This window comes from Tursiops truncatus, chromosome X (genome assembly GCF_011762595.2).
Source record: "Tursiops truncatus isolate mTurTru1 chromosome X, mTurTru1.mat.Y, whole genome shotgun sequence".
Lineage (NCBI taxonomy): Eukaryota > Metazoa > Chordata > Mammalia > Artiodactyla > Delphinidae > Tursiops > Tursiops truncatus.
Genome location: NC_047055.1, coordinates 90,902,897 through 90,925,506, shown reverse-complemented (window position 1 = coordinate 90,925,506; position 22,610 = coordinate 90,902,897). Strand labels below are relative to the sequence as shown.

At 40.1% G+C, this 22,610-nt stretch overlaps 1 protein-coding gene across 3 annotated transcripts in view; it reads right to left on the bottom strand.

Annotated features, from left to right (window-relative positions):
• The window catches only part of MAOB (monoamine oxidase B), a 111,145-nt gene that overhangs the window by 43,422 nt on the left and 45,113 nt on the right, over positions 1-22,610 (bottom strand). For all 3 annotated transcript variants that reach the window (XM_019943583.2, XM_019943582.3, XM_073799323.1), the window contains one exon: positions 21,559-21,696. In XM_019943583.2, the coding sequence (XP_019799142.1) occupies positions 21,559-21,696 (138 nt within the window). The remainder of the gene's footprint in view (positions 1-21,558; positions 21,697-22,610) is intronic.

Here is a 22,610-nt window from a genome sequence, read left to right as displayed (position 1 = left end):
TTTTGCATCTTATTTATTTCACTTAGCATAATGTTTTCCAGATTCATGGCTGTAGTAACATGTTTCAGAATTTCATTTCTTTTTAAGGCTGAATGATATTCCATTGTATGGATAGACTTCATTTTATTTATCCATTCATCTGTTGATGGACATTTGGGTTGTTTTCGCTTTTTGGCTATTAGAATAATGCTGCATGAACATTTGTATATTGATCCATTTTACAGATTGAGGAGAGTGAGTCAGGATAAACAACTTCACCAGGATCACTCAGCTAATGAGAGGGGTTCAAATTCAGCCATGCTTAAAGTCAAGCCTGTTCCCCAGCTCATACCACCTCTCATGCAGCAGGAGATCCAAGATCTGGATGGTCACCAGGGCACAGGAAACAGCAGGCACCAATAAGGCCCACCTCATCGCCATTCCACTCTGTCTGCTTAAATGTGTTTGTGACTTTAAAAGCCCTAAGCAAAATCCTAACCAAAATCTAACTATTAAATTAGAACTAACACTATATCTAGCTAAATGATGAAGAGAATTAGAATTGTTTTACTGATAGGCTTGTAAAGGGCCGGGAAAAATCTCTAGGCATCATCCTTTTAAGTGCTATGAACACTTGGACAATTTCTTTCATTCAGTAAAAACATACTGACCACAGATATGAGACAGGTACCATGTGACACTCTGAAGACACAGAAATGAGATAAGATACAATCCCAGGCTCAAGGAGCTCCAAAGTCTAGTTGGAGAGGCAGGTCCATAGAGACAGAATTATAGCACCATAATTATAACACGGCACATGGCTGGCTTCACGGTGTCACCTGGCTACATGGCTGTGTATTGCAAAGCCCCTTGATGGACCCCCCAGTTTTTGGGTAAACGGAGCTATTTCATGGAGAGTATAGTCAGCAGGATTCATGACTGCATCTATCTTACCCCAAACGCCCCTATGCTTCTCCATCCACAGCCATTCTGTTAGCCAGGTGTCAAGGTCTACAAAAGCCCCAATAAGTAAAGATTTGTCTAGAACTACTAAAGAGAAGAGTGGTCGACCCAAGTGGTCAGTATGGTGGACATTGTGATAAGCTTGCCCATCTCCCCATTCAGAAGTAAGGGTCTTATTTCTTCACCTGCTAGGAGTGTTCCTGGCAGGCAGCCCTTGGTTCTTAGCCCCCTTCAGAGATGACCCCAGCTGCAGAAAAACCACTTTGCCCAAGGTCATGCTGCCTTCTCTGGGAAGCCCACTTCCAATGACTGACTGATGTGAAGGTAGAAAGGTCTTGTCCTCCTGCCCCACTCAGGACAGTTCTGAAGTGTCAGCCACCTTCAGAATCCCTTGCAGAGTTAGTGGAGGCTTCCACTGAAAATATATAACAGTTTTGAGACAGGAAGGGGGCAGGGCACAACCTTTAAAAGAATGACAGCCATTGAGGACACGGCATAAACTGGTTAGGACCAACTAGATCCAAGATGGTGGACGAGTTGACTTCCACTAGACCTTGAGCCTCATTATACTCTCATTGTAATACATTAGCATATGCTAAATGACACACCCACAGGCACCATGAAAGGCCAAGGCAGACCATAAAAGGCCAAAAAGTGGGTGGTTACCCAATTCCTGGAAATCCCCGCCCCTTCCCCCAAATAGTTGGAATAATCCTCCCACTTATTAGTCTATGAAATTACCCAGCCCATTAAAACTAATCACCCCATATTTGGGGGCTTCTTGCCTTCTGAGATGGCCTACACTCTTGCCTGTGGAGTGTGTTTCTCCCAAGGCTGCTCTCACTTTCTGAGGTGGACTGCATTCTGCCTATGGAATGTGTATCTCTCTAAATAAACCTGCTTTCACTTTACTGCGGCTCACTCTTGAATTCTTTCCTGCTCGAAGCCAAGGACTCACTCTTGGCAGCCCGTCCCAGGGACTCATCGGAGACCTGGGGCGTGACCCTCCTCTTGTACCCCACCTTTTCCTTCCTGCAACAGTTTGACTTCTCCCTCTGCCAACTCCTGCCTCTCTCCCCTCTTATCTACAACTGTCGATGCCCAGAGCACCTCTTAATAACCCTCCTGCATGCCCATCTCCATCTCAGAGTTGGCTTCCTGGGAAACTCCACCACAGCAGCCATTCAATGGAATGGGCACAACAGACTGCAGCAATGTCTAAAGACTCGCAATCCCTGGGCTCTAGGGGGGGCCCAAACCTCATGGAAAACATGTAGAACCAGGAACAACGGGACCTCCTTTGAGAATAGGGGTGTTTTCTTTGGAGAGGATTAGTGGGGAGGTCCCAATCCTCTCCGTGATCCTCACCGGAGACTTGCTGAAGGAAATGAGAAATATTACCAGGGCTGCTACAAACTATTCACATAGTTTAACAGATTGACAGGGGGAAATTGAGAGGAGAAAGTCTGTAATCAAATCTAAGTGAAACTGAGCAGGACCCTGTGGGGCTCCCGGGTACAAACCCTTCCTGTGTCTCCCTTTTCTTGTTTGTAGGAAATGGGCTTCATTCAGCCTCCTTGACCTTGCCTGAGTTCCAAAGGGCAGATTCAAACAGTTGCTAATCAGGGAAGGAAAGGGATGTAGAAACAAGGGAGGAGTAGTCAAGAAACAACAGCGCAGCCTTGGGGCAGGGTCCTGGTCTCCCTCAAGGGATATACATAGCAATACCTTTGAGTTCTGCAGGAACTAACACCCCCATCCAGGTGGAAGTTGGAATGATGATGACCCTCCTGACTTCAATCAACTAAAGCTGGTACTCTGTAGACCTTTGCCCCAATTTTATGCTGAATTCTCCTCTGCTCAAGCCCCCTCATGACTATGCATATACCTGTAGCTCACAACTTCCCCAGTTTTGCTGTTGGGGAGACACTGCTTTGGGAAAGATCCCCAGTGTTCTCCTTACTTGCTGCAAGTAATAATAAATCCTTCCCTCTCCCTCGCTTTGGCTTGGTTGTGTCTATTGGCTCAACCACCAAGAGGGTATCTACTGACACCCACCAAGAGGCAAACGCAGTTTTCGGGCAATAGACGGCCTACAAAGCAAAGCTCACTTTTACATCACAGGTCATAATTTAAAAATCCCATTAATGTTCACACGGAGCTTTGTGCTAGCAGCAAGAGTGAATTTGCCATCGGAAAAATGTTTCCAAGGACCTTACAAAAATAATTACTATTGTATGTTTTGAGTTATTTAGGAAAGGACCTGGGAGTTAAAATCCACATGATCCCCAAATTCCAATAAATTTTAAACAAGTCTAAATATTGAAATCTTCCCTTCTATGCATTGTTACATGTTCTGCTAGCTGCATTGACTTATATGTAAACTTAAATTAGAGAAAAGATCATTTTACTCTCACTAAGACTTCAGAAAATCCTCCATAAATAATTTACACGAAAGATAGTTTCCCCAGCTCTAATATTAGTTTAACTAATAAATCCAATGTGGTTTTTCACAGAAAAAAACCTGATAAAATGCTTGTTAAAATAACCATTATTAAAGAGTTGTAAAATTGCATGCTCATATAGATATGTTACGGTTTGGAAAATTTTACTTCTGATAAATGGAATATTTATAAATGGGATGGAATATTTATAAATGGAACATTTCCTGCCATATCAATAAACAAAGGGTGTCACAGTCACCAATGATTTGCAGCCCTCCAACGTGAGCTGATGAGCCCTGAGGAAACTCAGGGCTGAAAAGAATACATGCCATCTAGCAGCCATCAGACTGCAGCCACTCCCTGAGGTGAGCCCTGAGGAAACTCAGCATATGAATATACAGGCCCCAGATAGCTGAGGTGCATATCAAAGGAATGATTTCAGTGAGCCCAGACTCTTGCATCTTCCCATACACAGAAAAGCGCCAAATTCCTTAACTTGAGATATCTGGTTTTCTTTAATTAACAATAATCTTTTGACTACCTGCCCTTTGCTGCAAAACTCCTCTATATCCTGGCTGCCCCGCTCACCTCCTCGGAGCAGTTTCTCAGAGTTATCTGGAACGCTGTCTCCCGGGATGCAGTCCTCATTTTGCCCCAAATCAAACTTAACTCACAACTCTCACGTTATGCATTTTTTTAAGTCAACACTTCTTCAATAGTGTGACATTGTGATGATATATATTTGATCTTTGTCTCTAGTTCCTGGCGAGCTTCTAAAACCTTTGGAAATTCCTGAATGATAGGGATGAGAGGAGTGTCTTTGTTATTCGTAACAAACCCTTTGCAAGCAAACCTGCGTTTATGCTAATGAGGGTGACTCTTAATGGGCCTTTAGATAGCTTCAGGATCTGGGCCGGTTGCCAAGGGAACCAACCACGTGATTAGTGGTTGGTTCCCTTGGCAACCAACCACTAATCACTCCCTGGACCTCCAGGGAGGAAGGGGGACGCTGGATCTTGATGTAATCACCAGTGCCCAATGATTTAATCAATCCTGCCTACAAAAATGAAACCTCCATAAAAACCCCTAAGCAAGGGAGTTCAGAGAGCCTCCGGGTCAGTGAACTAGAGCTCATCCACGTGCCTGGAGGGTGGTACACCCCAACTCCATGGGGACAGGAGCTCCTGTACTCACGACCCTTCCAGACCTCACCCTATGCACATCCTCATTTGGCTGTTCATCTGTGTCCTTTATAATAAACCAGTAGTAGTAAGTAAACTGTTTTCTCTGAGTTCTGTGAGCTGTTCTAGCAGTTTCAAACCTGAAGAGTATGTCATGGGAAACCTTTGATTTCTAGCTTGTCAGTCAGAAGTAGGCGAGGCCTGGAAATTTCGACTGGCATCTGAAGTGGGGGCAGTTTTGTGGGACTGAGCTCTTAATTTGTGGAGCCTACGCTAACTTCAGGTAGTGTCAGAATTGAATTTAACTGTGGGTTACCCAGTTGATGTCCAGAGAGCTAAAGAATTGGTTGGCATGGGAAACCCCCCACACATTTGGCGTCAGAGGGGTGGTGAGTAAAAAATACATCATAGGTGACTGAATTGTAGGATAGTAAAGAAATAAAACCTAACACAATTAGTCTTAGCAAAAAAGGGACACTGGCTTAATCATAATCACGGCCAACCCTTATTTTAGAATACTCAGACATCAGAAGTCATTTGAAAAGGATCCATTTTTGCACCCACATACATGCGATTAGAGGCGAGAGCACAGCTTGTGATGTTCAACACAGCACTAGGTAACCACATGTGAACTCAGGCAAATGACTTCCACTGTCTGACCTCTGTATAACGTGGCTGTTAATAGAATCAATGTCATAGGGTCACTGCCGGCAAGCAGTGAGATGATGCATATACGTCTCTTAAAAGAGTGCCTCGCCCATGGCAAATGTGTAAATACCGACTAATATCATCACTACTGTCCCTACACGTTTCTTTCCACAAAAGGTATGGCCAACTCTCATTAATTTTTTTTAACTAAAGTACAGTTCATTTACAATGTTATGTTAATTTCTGCTGTACAGCAAAGTGATTCAGTTATACATACACATACTTTTTTTATATATTCTTTTCATTATGGTTTGTCATAAGATATTGAATATGGTTCCCTGTGCTACACGGTAGGACCTTGTCGTTTCCATTCCATGTATAACAGCTCATGTCTGCTAACCCCAACTTGCGATTCCACCCTTCACCCAAGCCCTCCTTCTTGGCAACCACAAGTCTGTTCTCTATGTCTGTGAGTCTGCTTCTGTTTTGTACATAGGTTCATTTGTGTCGTATTTTAGATTCCACATATAAGTGATATCATATGGTATTTGTCTTTCTCCTTCTGACTTACTTCACTTAGTATGATAACCTCTAGTTGCATCCATGTTACTGAAAATGGCATTATTTCATTCTTTTTTATTCACCAACTGTCATTTAGAGGTTGAGAGCATTGGCTCTAGAAACAGACTGATTCTGTGACCTTAGAGGTAAGTTACTTTACATCGCCGACACTTTCATCATTTATAAAATGTGGATAATAATACCTACCTCCAGGGCTGAAGCAAGGATTAGATGAGATACTATATGTAAAGTGCTTAGAAGGATGCTATTGTTATACTTTTAATAAATACAATGTCTCTTTCCAAACACATCTCCCCGGGGCCCTCTAGGGGAATTCCACTGTGTGAGCCCATGGATGATTTTGTAGCAGAAGACACAAAGCTTCCTGCCCTTACAACATCACTCTGCATGCTGGGATTTACCAGCAGAAACAATCAATCCCAACTGTTCACCCCAGTACACCCTTGTGAGGGAAGGTGCTCATCTAGTCACCTTCTCTGTCAAGTACTCTCTGAACCTCCAGACCTGGACCCTGAACTCCAGCCTCAGAGAGCAGCTCAACTAATCCCAAACAACTGCACCCCTTTCCTAGTCCAACTGTAGCCTCACTGGGGTCACAGGTGCCAGACGACAGGTGCGTTTTCAAAGATATTATCCGAATGCTTTTGATGTCCCCAAACTATACAGAGTAATGAGAAGATGAAAAAGCTCTTTGTAACTCAGGCACAGACAACATCAAAGGGGAGAGAGAGAGAAAGAGAGAGAGATTAAGACTTCTAAAAGAAACGATTTTTCTCATAATGCGTTTTTCCTCGGATGTCAGTAATTATCCTCTTTGGGTTAGCAGACTATCATTTTGAAATCTGAGGAAATGTGATGATCTAGGTCTACAAAAATTGTGTCTAAAAAGCACGTTTAAATAAATAAAATAAAAAGCAAGTTATCAAAAAAAAATTTCCCTCCTGAAGGGTTTCTCTACCACGTAAGATTTTTTAGAATAGTAAAAGTACCTGATATTTATAAAGTCATTTATATATTATCATATTTAATTTTCATGACAACACTGGAGGGATAATAGTCCCTCTTTACAGACTAGAGGGATAATAGACTAGAGGGAAGCAGTAAATGACATACCCGGGGTCCATAGCGAATTTACTGAAAGCCCAGGACTTTAACAAAGGGCCGTGACTCCAGAGTCAGTCTGCCTTTCTCTATGGAGAGGTCCTCACAAGATGGAAATTCACATCCTTGAATGTTTCCAACACAACATGTATTCTACTTTCCACTGAATAATTCACCCAGTTCCAACGTCGGCCACTGACTAATGCCGGTAAAGACACCAACTTTTCACTCCATAAACAGTGTGAGGGAAAATGCTTACTATCTCTAACGGTACAGACCAAAATGATGATTCACTTAGTTGAGTCAGAAGATTCCCAGATTTCAAATTCAATGCTTTGAAATACGAACTCCACTTTGGAATAAATCTAAAGAGACTTTATGCATAAATAGAAAGGTTGCCTTGGCCCCCAAATGAGCTTTGCTGCTATGAACATTAATCCCTGGTGGCAGAATAGTGTTGATTTGAGGGAGTCACTTGTTGAGGCAGTAAGAAGGGTGCTGAGCAGATTCTAATTAGAAAAACATTCTGGAGTCTAGCAGAGAAGAGCCCTGGCAGGAGAAACCTGGAGTGAGATTCAGATGAAGAAAGAGGCAAGTCTGGCAAAGAGGCAACTTGTGAATTTCACATACACTCTGAAGACACTTTAAGGAAATTCAAACTTTACCAGCTGGACTGAGATGAAAGGAATATCCCAGAGGCATCTGCTTATTTGAAACAATTCATTTCAGGAAGAAAGAGTTTTCAAAGAAATTCACTTAAGGGGTACTTTGGATGAACATCTATATGCTTAAAAAAAACCTCTAGGGGAATTCCACTCATGAGTCATGAGCAAGAAGAAGGTGGCTAAGAGAAATAAGGATTGTGACAGGCAAACATCATAAATACCATCCCATCACCACCACCATCATCATCATCATGGCTAGCACTTTCTGTATGTTTGCTGTGTACCAGGGATTCTTTCAAGGAATTTACATATTTAATTCATTTCTCTCTTTCTCAACAACCCTATGAGGAAGGTGTTATCATTATCTTCATTTTTTAGATTAAGAAATAGAGGCTCAGAGAGGTTAAGAAACTTGCCTCAAATCACACAGCTAATAAGTAGTGAGTCAGAAATTCAAATCCAGGTCCTCTGGGTTCTAAACCTATGTTATCCCAATCTTTATATTATTACAGATGGGCTGGTTGTTTTATCTTTGACTTTCCCCCCCAAAAATATATTTTCAAGGCTATGAGGAACTTTAATATAATAATGCCAACACATCTTCAAGTTGGTGGAAGATATTAGCAAAAGACCACTGAGACAAAGGCTGTTTCTCTCATAGCTAGGAGAGACACTCTTTAAGATGTACTGTATTTAAGATATATTCATGTCTTCTGTGAAATTTATAAGCATTTACTTCTTTCTTCTTCTGGACATTATTTTCAGCCATCTCACTTTTTCCATCTTCAAGCCTATGTATTTATGCTCAGGAAGCCTGTCACCATACAAGTATTTTCTCTTCCTTTGATCTGTATCATTTAGACTCACTCGAAATTAATCTATTAACTTAGAAGGTTCCTAAAATACCTCTAACACCATTCTTATGCATAGCTTCAATTGTAAAATTCCATTCAGGGATACTGTCTCATATGATTGCTTTAAATTCCAAAGCAGCCCACAGGGTGCTAGCTAATTTACGGTGACCGAAAGTAAATTTAAACGTGACCAGAGAAGTGAGAAATGCAGACTGGCCAAAGTATAGTTTCAAAATGTTCCCCTTCAAAGTTATTGAATGTCTGCTGACAACCCTTATGTTTCCTAAATGTACATAAATCCGTTTGGATAGAATGCTATGAGCCTCAGAGTTGGAGGACAGAGCAGAATCCTAAGAATACTTTCATCACCAATTAATGAAATGAAGTAATATAACTAATTGTGACTACAACTTAAGGCTTCACAATGTGTGCCTGATTTCACTTTTATGAGAAGCTCTAAGGGTGAATAAGCAACATATTCTTAAAAGCCATGATAATATATGGCATTTTTATTTCAGCAGGCTCTTGGTTAAATGCCTCAATGAAGAAAGAGGATCAGACCTTCGTAGGAAAGGATGTGAATTCTTCTTTTGTATCTACCCAAAAGCAAGAGCAGAGTGGTGGTTGGGGAACTAACATATATGAAGAAGAAATATACATATAACCATGTGCTCGTGTGCATATATGTACATGTGTGGCTACACATGACACACACACACATAAACACACAGAGTATCTATTTGCTCATGAGTGAACTTCTGTAGAATATAACTTTTAAAACAAAAGTCAGATCACGTTACTTCTCTACTTAAAATCTTCCAGTGGATTCCCATATGACCAGAGTAAAAGCCAATGTTCTTATAACTGCCTATAGGTCCTCTGACCTTCCAGTGTGGCGCTGGGGGCTTGTGAATGCTGACTCAGGAGAATCGATTGTGCTCCTCTCTTCCCAACTCTGTATTAATTAATGAGAAGTTGGTAGGTTGACCTGAGCCACAGTGAAGTATTTACATCATGCAAACCCTACAGATGAGAGTTAGGTTTTGTTAGAATGTCACCTCCTCAGGGAGGCCCTACCTGACTATTCTATTTGATATTGGATCCCACTCTCTCACATCCCCACACCTCCCATTCTTTGTAGCACTTGGGACTTTCCGATAACATATATATATATATATTTTTTCAAATATGGCTGAGCAGATGTTTTATTACACATCGCTTTAATGTATATGGGAGATTTAGCAGATCTGGTTAAAAAGTTTAAAGCCTTTGTAGAAATTATTAAATCTTGACGTGGGAAAAGTAACAGATTTTAATAGCCAAAGCTTTTTGCATAATTCCACAACTTGGTGGTTAACCGATTTTTAACTCTAAAATTGAAAATCAATTCATATACCCATTAGAGCTGAGAGTGTTACATTTAAAATGAGCATTTTTTTTAAAGTTTCATACAAAAGAATATATGAATTTTTGGTACATCTAAATTAACTTCACTTTTAAGAAAATCCATATTTTACACCTTTTTTTATTTTGCCCTTTATCATATTTCTTGATTGTGTCAGTTACTGCAAGTTAAAAGCAATATAAAATCAAATATGGCTAATTCCAATTTTATTTTAGGTATATAAGTTGGGTTTTCTATATTTTGAAAATATAGAAATATATATCTCTATATTTTTTTTTGTTTACTTACTCCTGGTCCTACACAGCTAACATGTAAGCTCCCTCAGGGCAAGGATTTGTTTTGTTTACCTCTGTATTTGTAAGTTTATTTGTAACTTAATTGTGGACAAAGAAAGTAGTCTTCAGTTGTGGAATTTTGGTGGAAGCTGGTGGTGTACGTGTTGAGATGGGGGTGGGGGTCTCCTGGTTTCTTGATATCAGATGAGGCAGGCACTTGTTATCTGTAAGACTAGATTACTTGTGACTAAAATATTTCACTTTTGCCCCTAAGAACAATACCAAATCAAAGTCCGCCCAATTGTACTCTAAAAGGGACAGGCTCACATAGGGACAAAGACCCATTCGTTCAGTCATTCAGGCAAAAAACATTTACCTAAAGCCTGCTATGCACAAGGTCCTCATCCAAGTGTTGGCGGTACCTCAGAGGACAAAATAGAAACAAACTTCTGCCTTCATGGAGCTTACATTCTACCAGGAGAAGGCATACGAAAAACGAATACATATATATTATGTTAAGCATGTGTAAGTGCATTGAAAAAACAATAAGGCAGGGAAGGGATAAATTAGGGATAGAGAATATTAGGTGGGGTGGAACAGGCTACTCCTTAAGGTGGGGTTATCAGGGAAGGTGCCTCTGAGGAGGGGATACCTGAGACCCGAGAAAGAGCATTCCAAATGGAAGAAATAGCAAGTATGTTTTGATTATCTATTGATGCATAAAGAAATAGTCCATGTCTTAAAACATTAGCCTATTATTATCTCTTATAGTTCTATGGCTTGACTGGGCTCAGCTGGGCAGTTCTTGCTTGAGGGTCCTAGTGTGGCTGTATCAGAGACAGGCTGGAGCTGAAGTCATTTGAAGGCTTGACTGTGCTGGACGTCCAAGACAATTTCATTGCCAAGTCTAGTGCCTTGATAGGTAAGGCTGGAAGGCCGGATTCAGCTGGGACAGGAGACCAGAGTAAGCATATGTAGCTTCTCCAGTATGGTGGTCTCAGGGTATTTGGACTTCATACATGATGTAACTCAAAGCTCCAAGAGTGCCTATTCCAAGAGAGAAGTGGATTTGCCAGTTTCTTAAGGCCTGGGCCCCAACACTGGAACGGCATCACTTCCATAATATTCTACTGGTCAAATCAGCTACAGAGCCCTCCCAATAGGAGGGGGCATAGAACCCCCCTCTCCCTTCCCATAGGAGGGGTGTCAAAGAACATCTAGCCATCTTTTTTTTTAACTTTTAAAAAATTGAAGTATAGTTAATTTACAACGTTGTGTTAGTTTCAGGTGTATAGCAAAGTGATATATATATATATATATATATATATATATATATATTCTTTTTCAGATTCTTTTCCATTATAGGTTATTACAAGATATTGAGTAGAGTTCCCTGTGCTATACAGTAGGACATTGTTGTTTATCTATTTTATATATAGTAGTGTGTATGTTAATCCCAACCTCCTAATTTATCTCTCCCCCCACATTTCCCCTTTGGTAACCATAAATTTGTTTTTGAAGTCTGTGAGTCTGTTTCTGTTTTGTAAGTAAGTTCAATTGTATCGTTGTTTTAGATTCTGTATGTGGCCATTTTTAATGTTTCAAAGTGAAAAAGCCCTGGAATAGGAATAAACTTGACACACTAGAAGCCAGAGTGCCTGGACTAGAGTGGGCTGGGTCAGGAGGTTGGAAGGGGCTATCACCTAGGTACTTGTAGGCCATAATAAAAATTTAGTTTCATTCGTTCTTCTAATTTATTTTTTATTGCTTTTTTTTTCTCCCAGGGGTCTACAGTCAAGAAACCAGCCTGGATATATAGACAAGATGTCAAGAATGATCTGGGAGAGGGCTTCCCTGGTGGCGCAGTGATTGAGAGTCCACCTGCCGATGCAGGGGACACGGGTTCGTGCCGCGGTCCGGGAAGATCCCACATGCCGCGGAGCGGCTGGGCCCGTGAGCCATGGCCGCTGAGCCTGCGCGTCCAGAGCCTGTGCTCCGCAACGGGAGAGGCCACGACAGTGAGAAGCCCGCGTACCACACACACAAAAAAAGGAATGATCTGGGAGAAATGCCTAGAAGTAACAATGGAGAAATATGAGGTCCCTAAAATAGCAGCAGCACAACTACACTGGCCTTAGAAAGAGAGGTAGCAGCTCAAAATAACATGTTGTTTTTAGATAGACTCTCATCCTTTCTAATCCAAAGGATCAATGTCATTAGGTATCATAATGACCCCCTTCAACTGCCAAAACATCTACTCTACATAGCTCACCCTTAAATATATTGTTTTATCTTCTCTTTTCTGCCTAAGCATGAAGTTGTACTTAAAGCAATGCTTTTTCTAGCTATATTATGTTTACAGTTTGCAGTGGGAAAATGAAATGAATGTGAGATACGTGTATGGCTGTCTACTCTCACATTTATCTGATATAACAGAGTTCCAGCAGTCTTACCAGAATGAGCAGCTTTAATACTTTTAAAAATTCCTGGATTAAGAATGAAATGAGATAGTTCAATATCTCTCAATAGTCCTTTATTTAACCAAATGGGAAAGTTCATGTCGGTGGCCTCCGTGGGCTCCTAATGCCACTAGGAGATCAGGTGGGTCTCAGGAGGTCAAATGGGGATAAAAAAAATTAGCAATGAGGCATAAGACAGAAGCAAGGTAGTATTAGGGGGCAAGAACCTGAGCAGAAAGAAGAGGGTTGAGTCCACAGTTCAATTCTCAGCACCCTTACCCTTTTCCTTGTTTTTCTTGAGACTTCCCCCCACTCTTAGGTACGATTTCTGTGTCAGTCAGCAGCTCAGCTGAGGAACCAAGTACACAAACTCTGGAGTGAGGTGGATCAGAGTTGGAGTCCTCACTCCATCACTTACCAACTGAGGGATCTTGAGCAAATCACCCAAATACCTTGTGTTTCAGTGCCCTCATTTGTAAATAAGAGGTAATAACGGTCATCAAGCTTTTCTGAGGATTGAGATAATGCATATCAGATGCTTACACGGGTGCTTTGCACATATTTCAATCTCAAACGGTGTTGGCTATTGTTGTTGCTATTAAATTCAATTTTGAACTGAGTTTCCAGGAACCACAATGCACATGTGTGTTTGGTTCACTGTGAGAGCCTGAACTATAGGTGATTATGAATTGTGATTTTTTTTTCTTGGTTTGCACATGACTAGATGCTGTCTGTAGCAGCTGCCCTTAACATTTGCCAATTTAAAAAAGAGGAAACAGTAAATGTCAGAAGTAAAAGGCTCCAGGTCACTTTGCAGTCCTTTTGCTGCACGGAGCATGTGCGCTAAAAGATGAAATGAATAAATAAACATCTTCCACTGAACTATAGCCTTATCTTCTCTACAACTCATTACTTGTGGGAATCTTCCTTAACTATATTTTAAGCCAATAATCTTTTATAACACTTTGGGCCAGTTCTGTGGTTTCTCCAGTGTCAGTCATAATCAGGGACAATTTAAAAACTTTATTAAAATAAAATTAAGGTAATGCCATCATACAAAAAGTATTTATGCTCTCCACGAAGTTAGTCCGTTACATTTATTTAGCAATGTCCTTCAAGGTTTTGAGAAGTGTCCAAAGCACTCTCTGGCAGTATCTCTGACCACCTCGACCTCGTTTAATTCCAACTTGCTCGCTGCCTTATGCATGAAAATCTCAGGGACATGGCATTTTCCTGGGCACCTAGGAGAGTTGTTTTTTTTTTTTTTTTTTTTTTTTTGCAGTACGCGGCCTCTCACTGTTGTGGCCTCTCCCGTTGCGGAGCACAGGCTCCGGATGCGCAGGCTCAGAGGCCATGCCTCACGGGCCTAGCCGCTCCGTGGCATGTGGGATCTTCCCGGACCGGGGCACGAACCTGTGTCCCCTGCATCGGCAGGCAGACTCTCAACCATTGCGCCACCAGGGAAGCCCCCTAGGAGAGTTTTTAAAAAGGGATTCTAAGCTGGTTTGCCCTTAAGAAGCAACAGGCACATAAGGAATTTCACTCTTTGTTTACTTCCAAGTTCTTTGTGATGCCATATATTTGGAGTTGCTAGAATAAGTAAAATTAATCTATGCCATAATATAGGGTTTATGTTATAAGATCTAGACATATGTTTTAGACAGGTTGTTAAAAAACTGAAGATGGATTAGAAACATTTGCAAAAATCCATAGCATTTGCTAACTTTCTATGCCTCTGCTGTCCCATACAGTAGCCACTAGCCATATGTGGCTATAAAGTGCTTAGTATGGGGCGAGTCCAAATTAAGATGTACTATGAGTATAAAATACATAACAAATTTCAAAAGCTTAATACAAAACAAGAATGTAAAATATCTTATTAAATAATGTTTTATATTGACTACAAGTTCAGATAATAATATTTTGGATATCCTGGATTAAATAAAATATATTCTTAAAATTAATTTCACCTCTTTCTTTTTACTTTTCAATATGGTTACTAGAAAACTTTAAATGGCATATGTGGTACATCTTATACTTCTACCGGAGAGTGCTGCTTTAAGCTATTTTAATGAGTAGTCCAGATTTCACGTATTTGTCAAAAGGGGGAAAATGAATGTATTTTGACTCTGTGAACTTAGGTTATTTAGGCATTAGTAAACTCTGACATGCCCACTGTCTCCTGACAGCTCTACACCATCAGCACTTAGTAACCCAAAGGAAAGCCCCTTAGTAACCCAAAGGAAAGGGTCTCAATTGGGCCAAATAATAACCATGGTCCCACATGCCAGGATCTGAAGAATGGAGCGGAAGGAAACTTAGAAGGTAACACAACTGAAAAGGGGGATTTTAATTTCTCTTTTTTATTAGCTGTTTACTCCGTCTGGGCATGTGAGTCTCGATGCATCCAAACGCTGACGTCCTAGCCTATTAGTAATATGGGAAATAAATAAAGAAGAGAAGACTGGATTTTAAAGTGAGAGAAGTTATATTTCAGAGTGTAAGGAGCCCACGAAAATATTTTCAGGATGAGTTTACTGGCCTGGTTCTCTTTTGAAAAGAATTTGTAAAGCTTTATCCTATCTGGTGTCTCACCATTTAAATTTTTACTTGGTAGTAAGGCTCCTCAGAGCCTATTAGAAAAGTTTGTTTTCGAAAGGAAAGGAAACAAGCTCTATCAAAACATCCGTAGTATCTTCAGTGTGTCACAGCAGGCTTCTTGGTGAAAATAATGTTAGTGTCTCTGTTCTCTTTCTCTTTAAAATCTTAAAGCACTCAGCAGGACAGGTACAAATGTCCATCTTTTGCAAATGGAGAAATCAAGGTAAAAAGCATAAATAACATGGCCAAGGTCACAAAAAAAGTCAATGATGAAGTGTGTGTGTGCGTGTGTGTGTGTCTGTAGCAGACACTGCGAAAATTCTGTGGCCCAGTAATACCAGGATAAGAGTCTTTGAGGGTTTGCATTCAAACAGCTGCTTTGGGATCTAGACTGTCTACACTCAAAGGGTCAAAGCTCAGTCACTAAGCCTGGCTGGAAGCAGTTTGGTTATTGTCAATAGATATGTCACCCAGGAGACTGCTGCCTAGGCAGGTGAGAATCACAGATATCTGCTGGAAACACTGGGCCTAACCTCTTCTCATAGACCATAAACTATCAAAAGTAGAGTCTGTGCGTAGAAAACAAACTTATCGTTACCTAAGGGGAAAGGAGTGGAGAGGGATAAATTAGGAGTTTGGGATTAGCAGATACACATTAATATATACAAAATATATTAATAATCAACAAGGTCCTACTGTATAGCACAGGAAACTATATTCAATATCTTGTTATAAACTATAATGGAAAAGAATATGAAAAAACGTAGAGACATTTTTCTAATTGCATTTTTTAAAATAAAAATGAGCGGAGCTCTTCATAAAAAGTTCAAGCAGTACTCAAAAATACAATGAAGAAGGCAACAAATTACCTCAAATCGTACCATTCAGGTTAAAAAAAATAGGGCTTCCCTGGTGGCGCAGTGGTTGAGAGTCCGCCTGCTGATGCAGGGGACACGGGTTCGTGCCCCGGTCCGGGAGGATCCCACGTGCTGCGGAGCAGCTGGGCCCGTGAGCCATGGCCGCTGGGCCTGCGCGTCCGGAGGCTGTGCTCCGCAACGGGAGAGGCCACAACAGTGAGAGGCCCGCGTACCGCAAAAAAAAAAAAAAAAAAAAAGCTATAACATTACATCCCAGACTTCTGTGTAAGCATCTACAATATAGAAAGATGGCTGGATGGCTGGATGGATAGATGGATGGTTGATATGGATGGACAAGCGAATGAATGGATGACTGAGAGAAACAGGAAGGAAACAAAAAGGGAAGAAAGGAAGGAGGAAAGAAAGGGCAAAGAAAGAAATACGAGTATCTGAGAATCAAATCATATTTGTTGCTTTCATTGACATAAATGTACTTAAATTTAATGGAAGAAACATAAACTGAAGGAACTGAAGGAAGAGCTAAACTTCAAATAAATGTTGCATAACCCAAGAGAAAGAGCCCTGTAGCATAAAGTCAAAAGATCATAAAAATCATTAAGAGATCTGAGCCTTTGTTTTTTTATTAGCTACAAGTATCATTTTGGGATATACTGATTTCGTGCTATGAAGGAAGATTTCAGTAGCCCTCACCTTTCTTATACCTCTTCCCTTCTCACCTTCTCCACATTCTGATTTTATAGATTATATATTTTTTTTTTACCATATAAAGGCTTTTTAAAAAAAAGGTCTGTAGTACATTCTTTACTAGAGTCGTAATTCTTCCAATTCTTTGTTTAAATCTTTATTTAAACGTATTTAATGTTTAGTGCCAATTTCATCCAAGCTGATCCATTATCCCTGAGTTCTTTATTTGGAATCATCATTTGATGATACCTTGAAGTGGAGTGATGCTAGGACAGAATTTTAAATTGTGTGCCATTAGCTTAGTGGGCAGGATGCAGGTGCCCAGAAAAGAAATGGCACAGGATTGAAAGGTAGAGAAAGTGGTAAAGCACTGCAAAACTGTCGCCTGGATGATTGGGAAAGGCAGACCAAGTACTTACCAACCTTGAAGCTCTAAGAGAAACTGCTGGAGTTGTTAGTGATTTGGTTGTTTTTTTTTGCGGTGCGCGGGCCTCTCACTATTGTGGCCTCTCCCGTTGCGGAGCACAGACTCCGGACGCGCAGGCTCAGCGGCCATGGCTCACGGGCCCAGCCGCTCCGCGGCATGTGGCATCTTCCCGGACCGGGGCACGAACCCGCGTCCCCTGCTTTGGCAGGTGGACTCTCAACCACTGCGCCACCAGGGAAGCCCCGCTGTATGCTTTTATGTGCTTTTTTTTTTTTTCTGTATTTTCCACTGGCTTTCAGAGTTCTCACCAAACTGAGGGGCTCTGCCATATGGCGCCTGTTCCATGAGGTTGTTTGCGCAATAGCAGTTGTAGCAACAAGTAGTAGGCAATATATTTGAGAGATGGCTCCTCTTTCATAGGCCTCTTCAAGCCCTGAGGTTGACCACATACAACACAAAAGGGACTTTGACAGTGAGCTTGGCTTCTGCTCATTGGGAAGTAAGACCAGAGCATTTTTCTTTTTTTCTCAGTTTCTCCCCACAGCTGAAGTTTGGAAATGATGATCAGTGTGAAGTCGGGCTCTTAAATTTAAGTCACGCTACATCTTTACGTTCACCAAACTCCTAACAGTTAAGCTTTTGGGCCTAAGGCAGTTTCATGCATACTTTAACTAGACACTAGTTCCAAATTTCAGACTTATAAAAGCTTCTGAGACAGAGGAACTCTATCTGCCAATAGCCTAAATTGTACCAAACTTCAGAATTTTCTCCAACTCCTTCCAAGTAAGAACCCAAAAGAACAAAAAACAAGCAACAACAAAACGACCACACATGTGAACATGCAAACACACACACACTCTCTCTCTCTCTCTCTCACACACACACGATGAAGGAGGAGGAGGCACAAATTAAAATATAGCAAGATCCCTTAAGAGGTTTATATTTTTTATCTTTTTAATTATGAGATAGTCCCTAAAACGGAACATTTTTCACAAGTCACTTTCAAGGCATGTAAACAGCTGCCTTCTAAACTATCCTAGCAGAAATTAGCATGATGATTTGTGAAACAGATTAAAAACTTCCGTAGATGTTTTCACGATAATTGTTAAGCACGAAGGACTGCATCACTGATTTGAGAAGTGCAGAAAACACCTAACTTATATAGATTTGAGCTGAAGCGATCACTTTTCCCACTGATAATTAAATCCCAATATAGCTCAGTATCACATCTTTGAATCACAAACAAGGTTTTGGAAAACCACATTTTAGCACCATAAGACAGATCCACTGTAGTACTAAAAATGAATGCCACTCAGTAGATAGAAACATTTCTGGCAGATCAGAGGCAGACAGCAAAACGCCCTGCACATCACAGCACACCAGGGGGTTGATGCATGCTTGTTATGGGCCCAGCATGAGCACATCCCATCTGTCAACAGACCATTTCTTCCAGAACTATCAGAGAACTGGTGACACTGGGAGTCCTCCTTTCTTGGGAAACACACCCTTCCTTTGGATAGCTATCCTATCATGGGCTGCTGTAGCACCGCCCTGCCTCCTTTTGTGAGTAGCTCCATTTCACCAGTTTCAATTCCAACCATCATATCCAAATTCCCTAGCTTAATGTTATTAAGGTTGCACGTAAAACACTGTCTTCTTTTAACGACCATGTAAGAAATCGAAAAAAACAGAGTCTTTGAGCAGGCTGATTTGAATTGCAGGATCTGACAATATGAGAAGTAACACACTTGATACTCTTGATATGCTCAGGCTTTGGGTTGAGAAATACATGCAGGTCTGCTGAAGAAACAAGGCAGAAATATACTAGATATTTGCATGAACCACTTGGGAACAGTATTTGCACTTGGGAACAGTAGTTATTGAAATAGGTAATAGAGAGTAATGGCCAAAGTACTGCCTACCATGACAGAGAAGACAACTTTTTGAACTACGTTCTTCGGCATGTAGTAGCAGATCAGCTATCAGAGTTCTGCTCAATAATCCCAGAAATGGATGGAGTCATCTGAGATGCTTTTTACAGGTTCAAAATAATAAAAATGACATATGAGCAAAGACATGGAGGTGATGATGGTGGAGAACAAATATTTAGTTTGGGGAGGACTTCTTAGCTCTAAGGTCTTTATTATTATTTATTATCGTGTAGCGCTTCACTGGATACAGCCACAAGGAGGTCAAATTAGCACCCTTATCAAGACTGAAAAAAACTTTTGTTTCATAAATTCATTAGTGTTTCAATCGTGTCAGGATGAGAATTAATTAGAGAGTAAGTAAGTATATCAAACACGTACAGCAGAAGTCAGAAAATAGCAATATAGGAACATGAAAATCTAGGTACCAAAAGAATATTTTAGAGTGATTTTCTCTAGATAGGATTATTGGAGAGGTTTTTTAATTGTTTTTCTCTACCACATTTTCTTATTATATTTTTACAGTAAACATGCTTTCCTTTTGTAATAATTCAAAAGCAATAACATTTATTTTGAATTTCATACAAAGCAATGTCGGCATATATATTTATTCTGTATCAAGTCAGAGATACTGCTTAATTATATTTTCTTAGCTGCACGTGGGTTATACGAAATAGCTTAAGAAAGCAGCATTATTCGGTCATCACTCTGAAAAATTCAAGTATTACATCGTTTCCACAGTTGATAACTCTGAGCCATCTCTTTCAAACAAGGAACATAATGTCGGCCATAAGATTTCCAGATAAGCAAAGCGTCCTGAACTTAGCTCCTGACTGCCAAGAAACCCTGCCCACACACACACAGAAAAGTGAATATAATTTCTAGTCATCTCCTTTGTCGGGAGAAACCTAAAAGAGATCGTAGTGTTCTGGGAATTCAGTCTCTGCAAGTCTTAAAGGTTAGGACAAGAAAGACAGAAGAAATCAGTCAAGATGAGCTACATATAAAAGCAAGGAACGCAATGAAGAATGCTTACTAAGTGCTGCTGATGGATGTTCAACAAATCACTCTATCGCCATGCTACTTTTTCATTTCTAATTCATGTGTCTCTTTTTCCACTAGACAAATAGGGAAGCAAGGTGAAAAGGCTCATAAAACAAAATCTGAACATCAACATTTATGTATAAATGTTACCCGCATTATACCAAATCAGATAGATGTTTATTTCCTGTTTTATTAAACGACTGACAATGTACAGTCTATTATTTGTCCTTCTTGATATTATCACCCACAAATAATATCCAGGTGTCAACACTGTTATGTATATCAAAACTGACTGTTGCGAGTTCTTCTGTCTCCTAAGGGGATGATTTCTTCTGGTGAGGAACTTGGCTCTATACTGCTCGCTTCCACTTACGGAAGCAAGTGAGGGAGAGAGAGGAAAGACTGAAATTCAAAACCTCTGCCAGTCCTTCCGTGGGACTTCAGAGTGGGGTCCAGGGTAGGTGAGTCTTTGCCTGTCAGAGAACATCAGTGACATTGTGGACCAAGAAAATGATGCTGGGAAAACAAGGATCAGGGAGATGCCAGAAGAGTCTAAAGGCAGAAACATGGTGGGAGACTGGAATCCACAGAGAAATGTGGCCAGTGAGAAATCCCCAGGGGCACACTGTTTGAAGAGCTTATTAGAATTAGAACGTCCAGTATTCAATTCTAAGTTGTCTATGTTTTTGCAATTGAACCCCGTACCCACACTGTTCAAAACTTCAGTCAATTTTGCTGTACACAAATGCTTGGGGTGGTCCGAAGAAAATCAAGAGAAAGAGATGAATTTGAACCCAGGTTGACATAGAACAAAGGAAAGAAGAGAGTCACTGGCCATGAATGTGAATGAGCATAAGTATCATGGAAGCAAGAACCATGAGCTACAAATGATCATGGGAATTGAAACCCAGTAAACTCACAGGAATTTGGGAGAGATCAATGGAGCTTCCCCATGAAAGATGGAATTTGAGACTTGACTTATGTAAATCTCTAAGAGAGTGAGTTTAGCCTATATACAGGACATGATGACCAAATTTCAAAATATTACATTAGACATGTTGCAAATACTCTATAATGTGAAGTCTAGGGCAGCATTAGTAAAACTATACACAGGTTTTTGTATCACATGAAAGAGCCCGTTATTTTAATAGAGGTATTTAATAAATCAATCACAAATGTTTTTTTCTCTATTGGTTTTGTTAAACTTTTCACCAAATGGGCAATACCACTTCATCAATAACCTTCCCAAATAGGTTTAGAATTCTCCTTTGATAACAGTAAAAAAAAAAAAAATTCTCAGAATGGTTGAAATATACTTATAAAATACATATACATCATTCAAGGATGAAGGAGATTGTCTGAGGGGAGGATCTGGAATTCATATATGGAAAACACCCATAGAGAAATCTTCAAATCCTTCAAAGGCTGGTCCAGGCTTACCTTTACATGGTAAATCAGACGCTCTACTTCATTCACTTTGTAGGTCTCCAATCCTAGCTCCTTGGATAATCTTAAGATGCGATTCTGAGTTGGGCCAACATAAGATCCTCCAAGGTCCACATATTTAACTTTTTGGTTCTGTTTTCCCATGGAAAAAAAATAAAAATAAATATATGTAAAAATGTTATTTGTAAGATAAAAAAAAAGACAGCCCTGAAATAAGCAAATTGGCATTTCATAGGTTCTAGACACACGTTGAGGTGTATCCATAGAAAACTGGATTCTGTTAGCAACTCTACTTCAGTCATGCAACTTAACAGTTATAGAATCATTCCTTAATGTAAAGCAAAACTGATTGACCTTGAAATAGGCAAGAGACTTCTGAACCCCATCATTCTCAATACATACCACAACGTGCTTTGGGTTTTAGTGGCTTAGACTTGTAAGCTGTGAATTATGGATGAATTTCTCTTTACTTAGCATTTCAGGCTAATTTTGAGGCACCTAATGCTAGAGGAAAAGCGAGAAAGGAAATGACCACTTCTTTTCCTTTTTTTTTTCATTGAAGTATAGTTGATTTACAATGTTTCAGGTGTGTAGCAAAGTGATTCAGTTATATATATATATGTATATATATATGTATATATGTGTATATATACATATATATATATTTTTTTCCAGATTCTTTTCCATTATAGGTTATTACAAAATGTTTAATATAGTTCCCTGTGCTATACAGTAGGTCCTTGTTGGTTATCTATGTTATATATGGTAGTGTGTATCTGTTAATCCCAAACTCCTAATTTATCCCTCCCCCCTCTATCTCCTTTGGTAACCATAAATTTGTCTTCTATGTTTGTGAGTCTATTTCTGTTCTGTAAGTTCATTTGTATCATTGTTTTAAGATTCTACATATAAGTGATATCATATGATATTTGTCTTTCTTTGTGTGACTTTCTTCACTTAGTATGATAAACTCTAAGACCATCCAGGAAATGACCACTTCCTTTGTGGTTTGCTCATCCAGACATTTGAAAGATAGCATTAGGGAA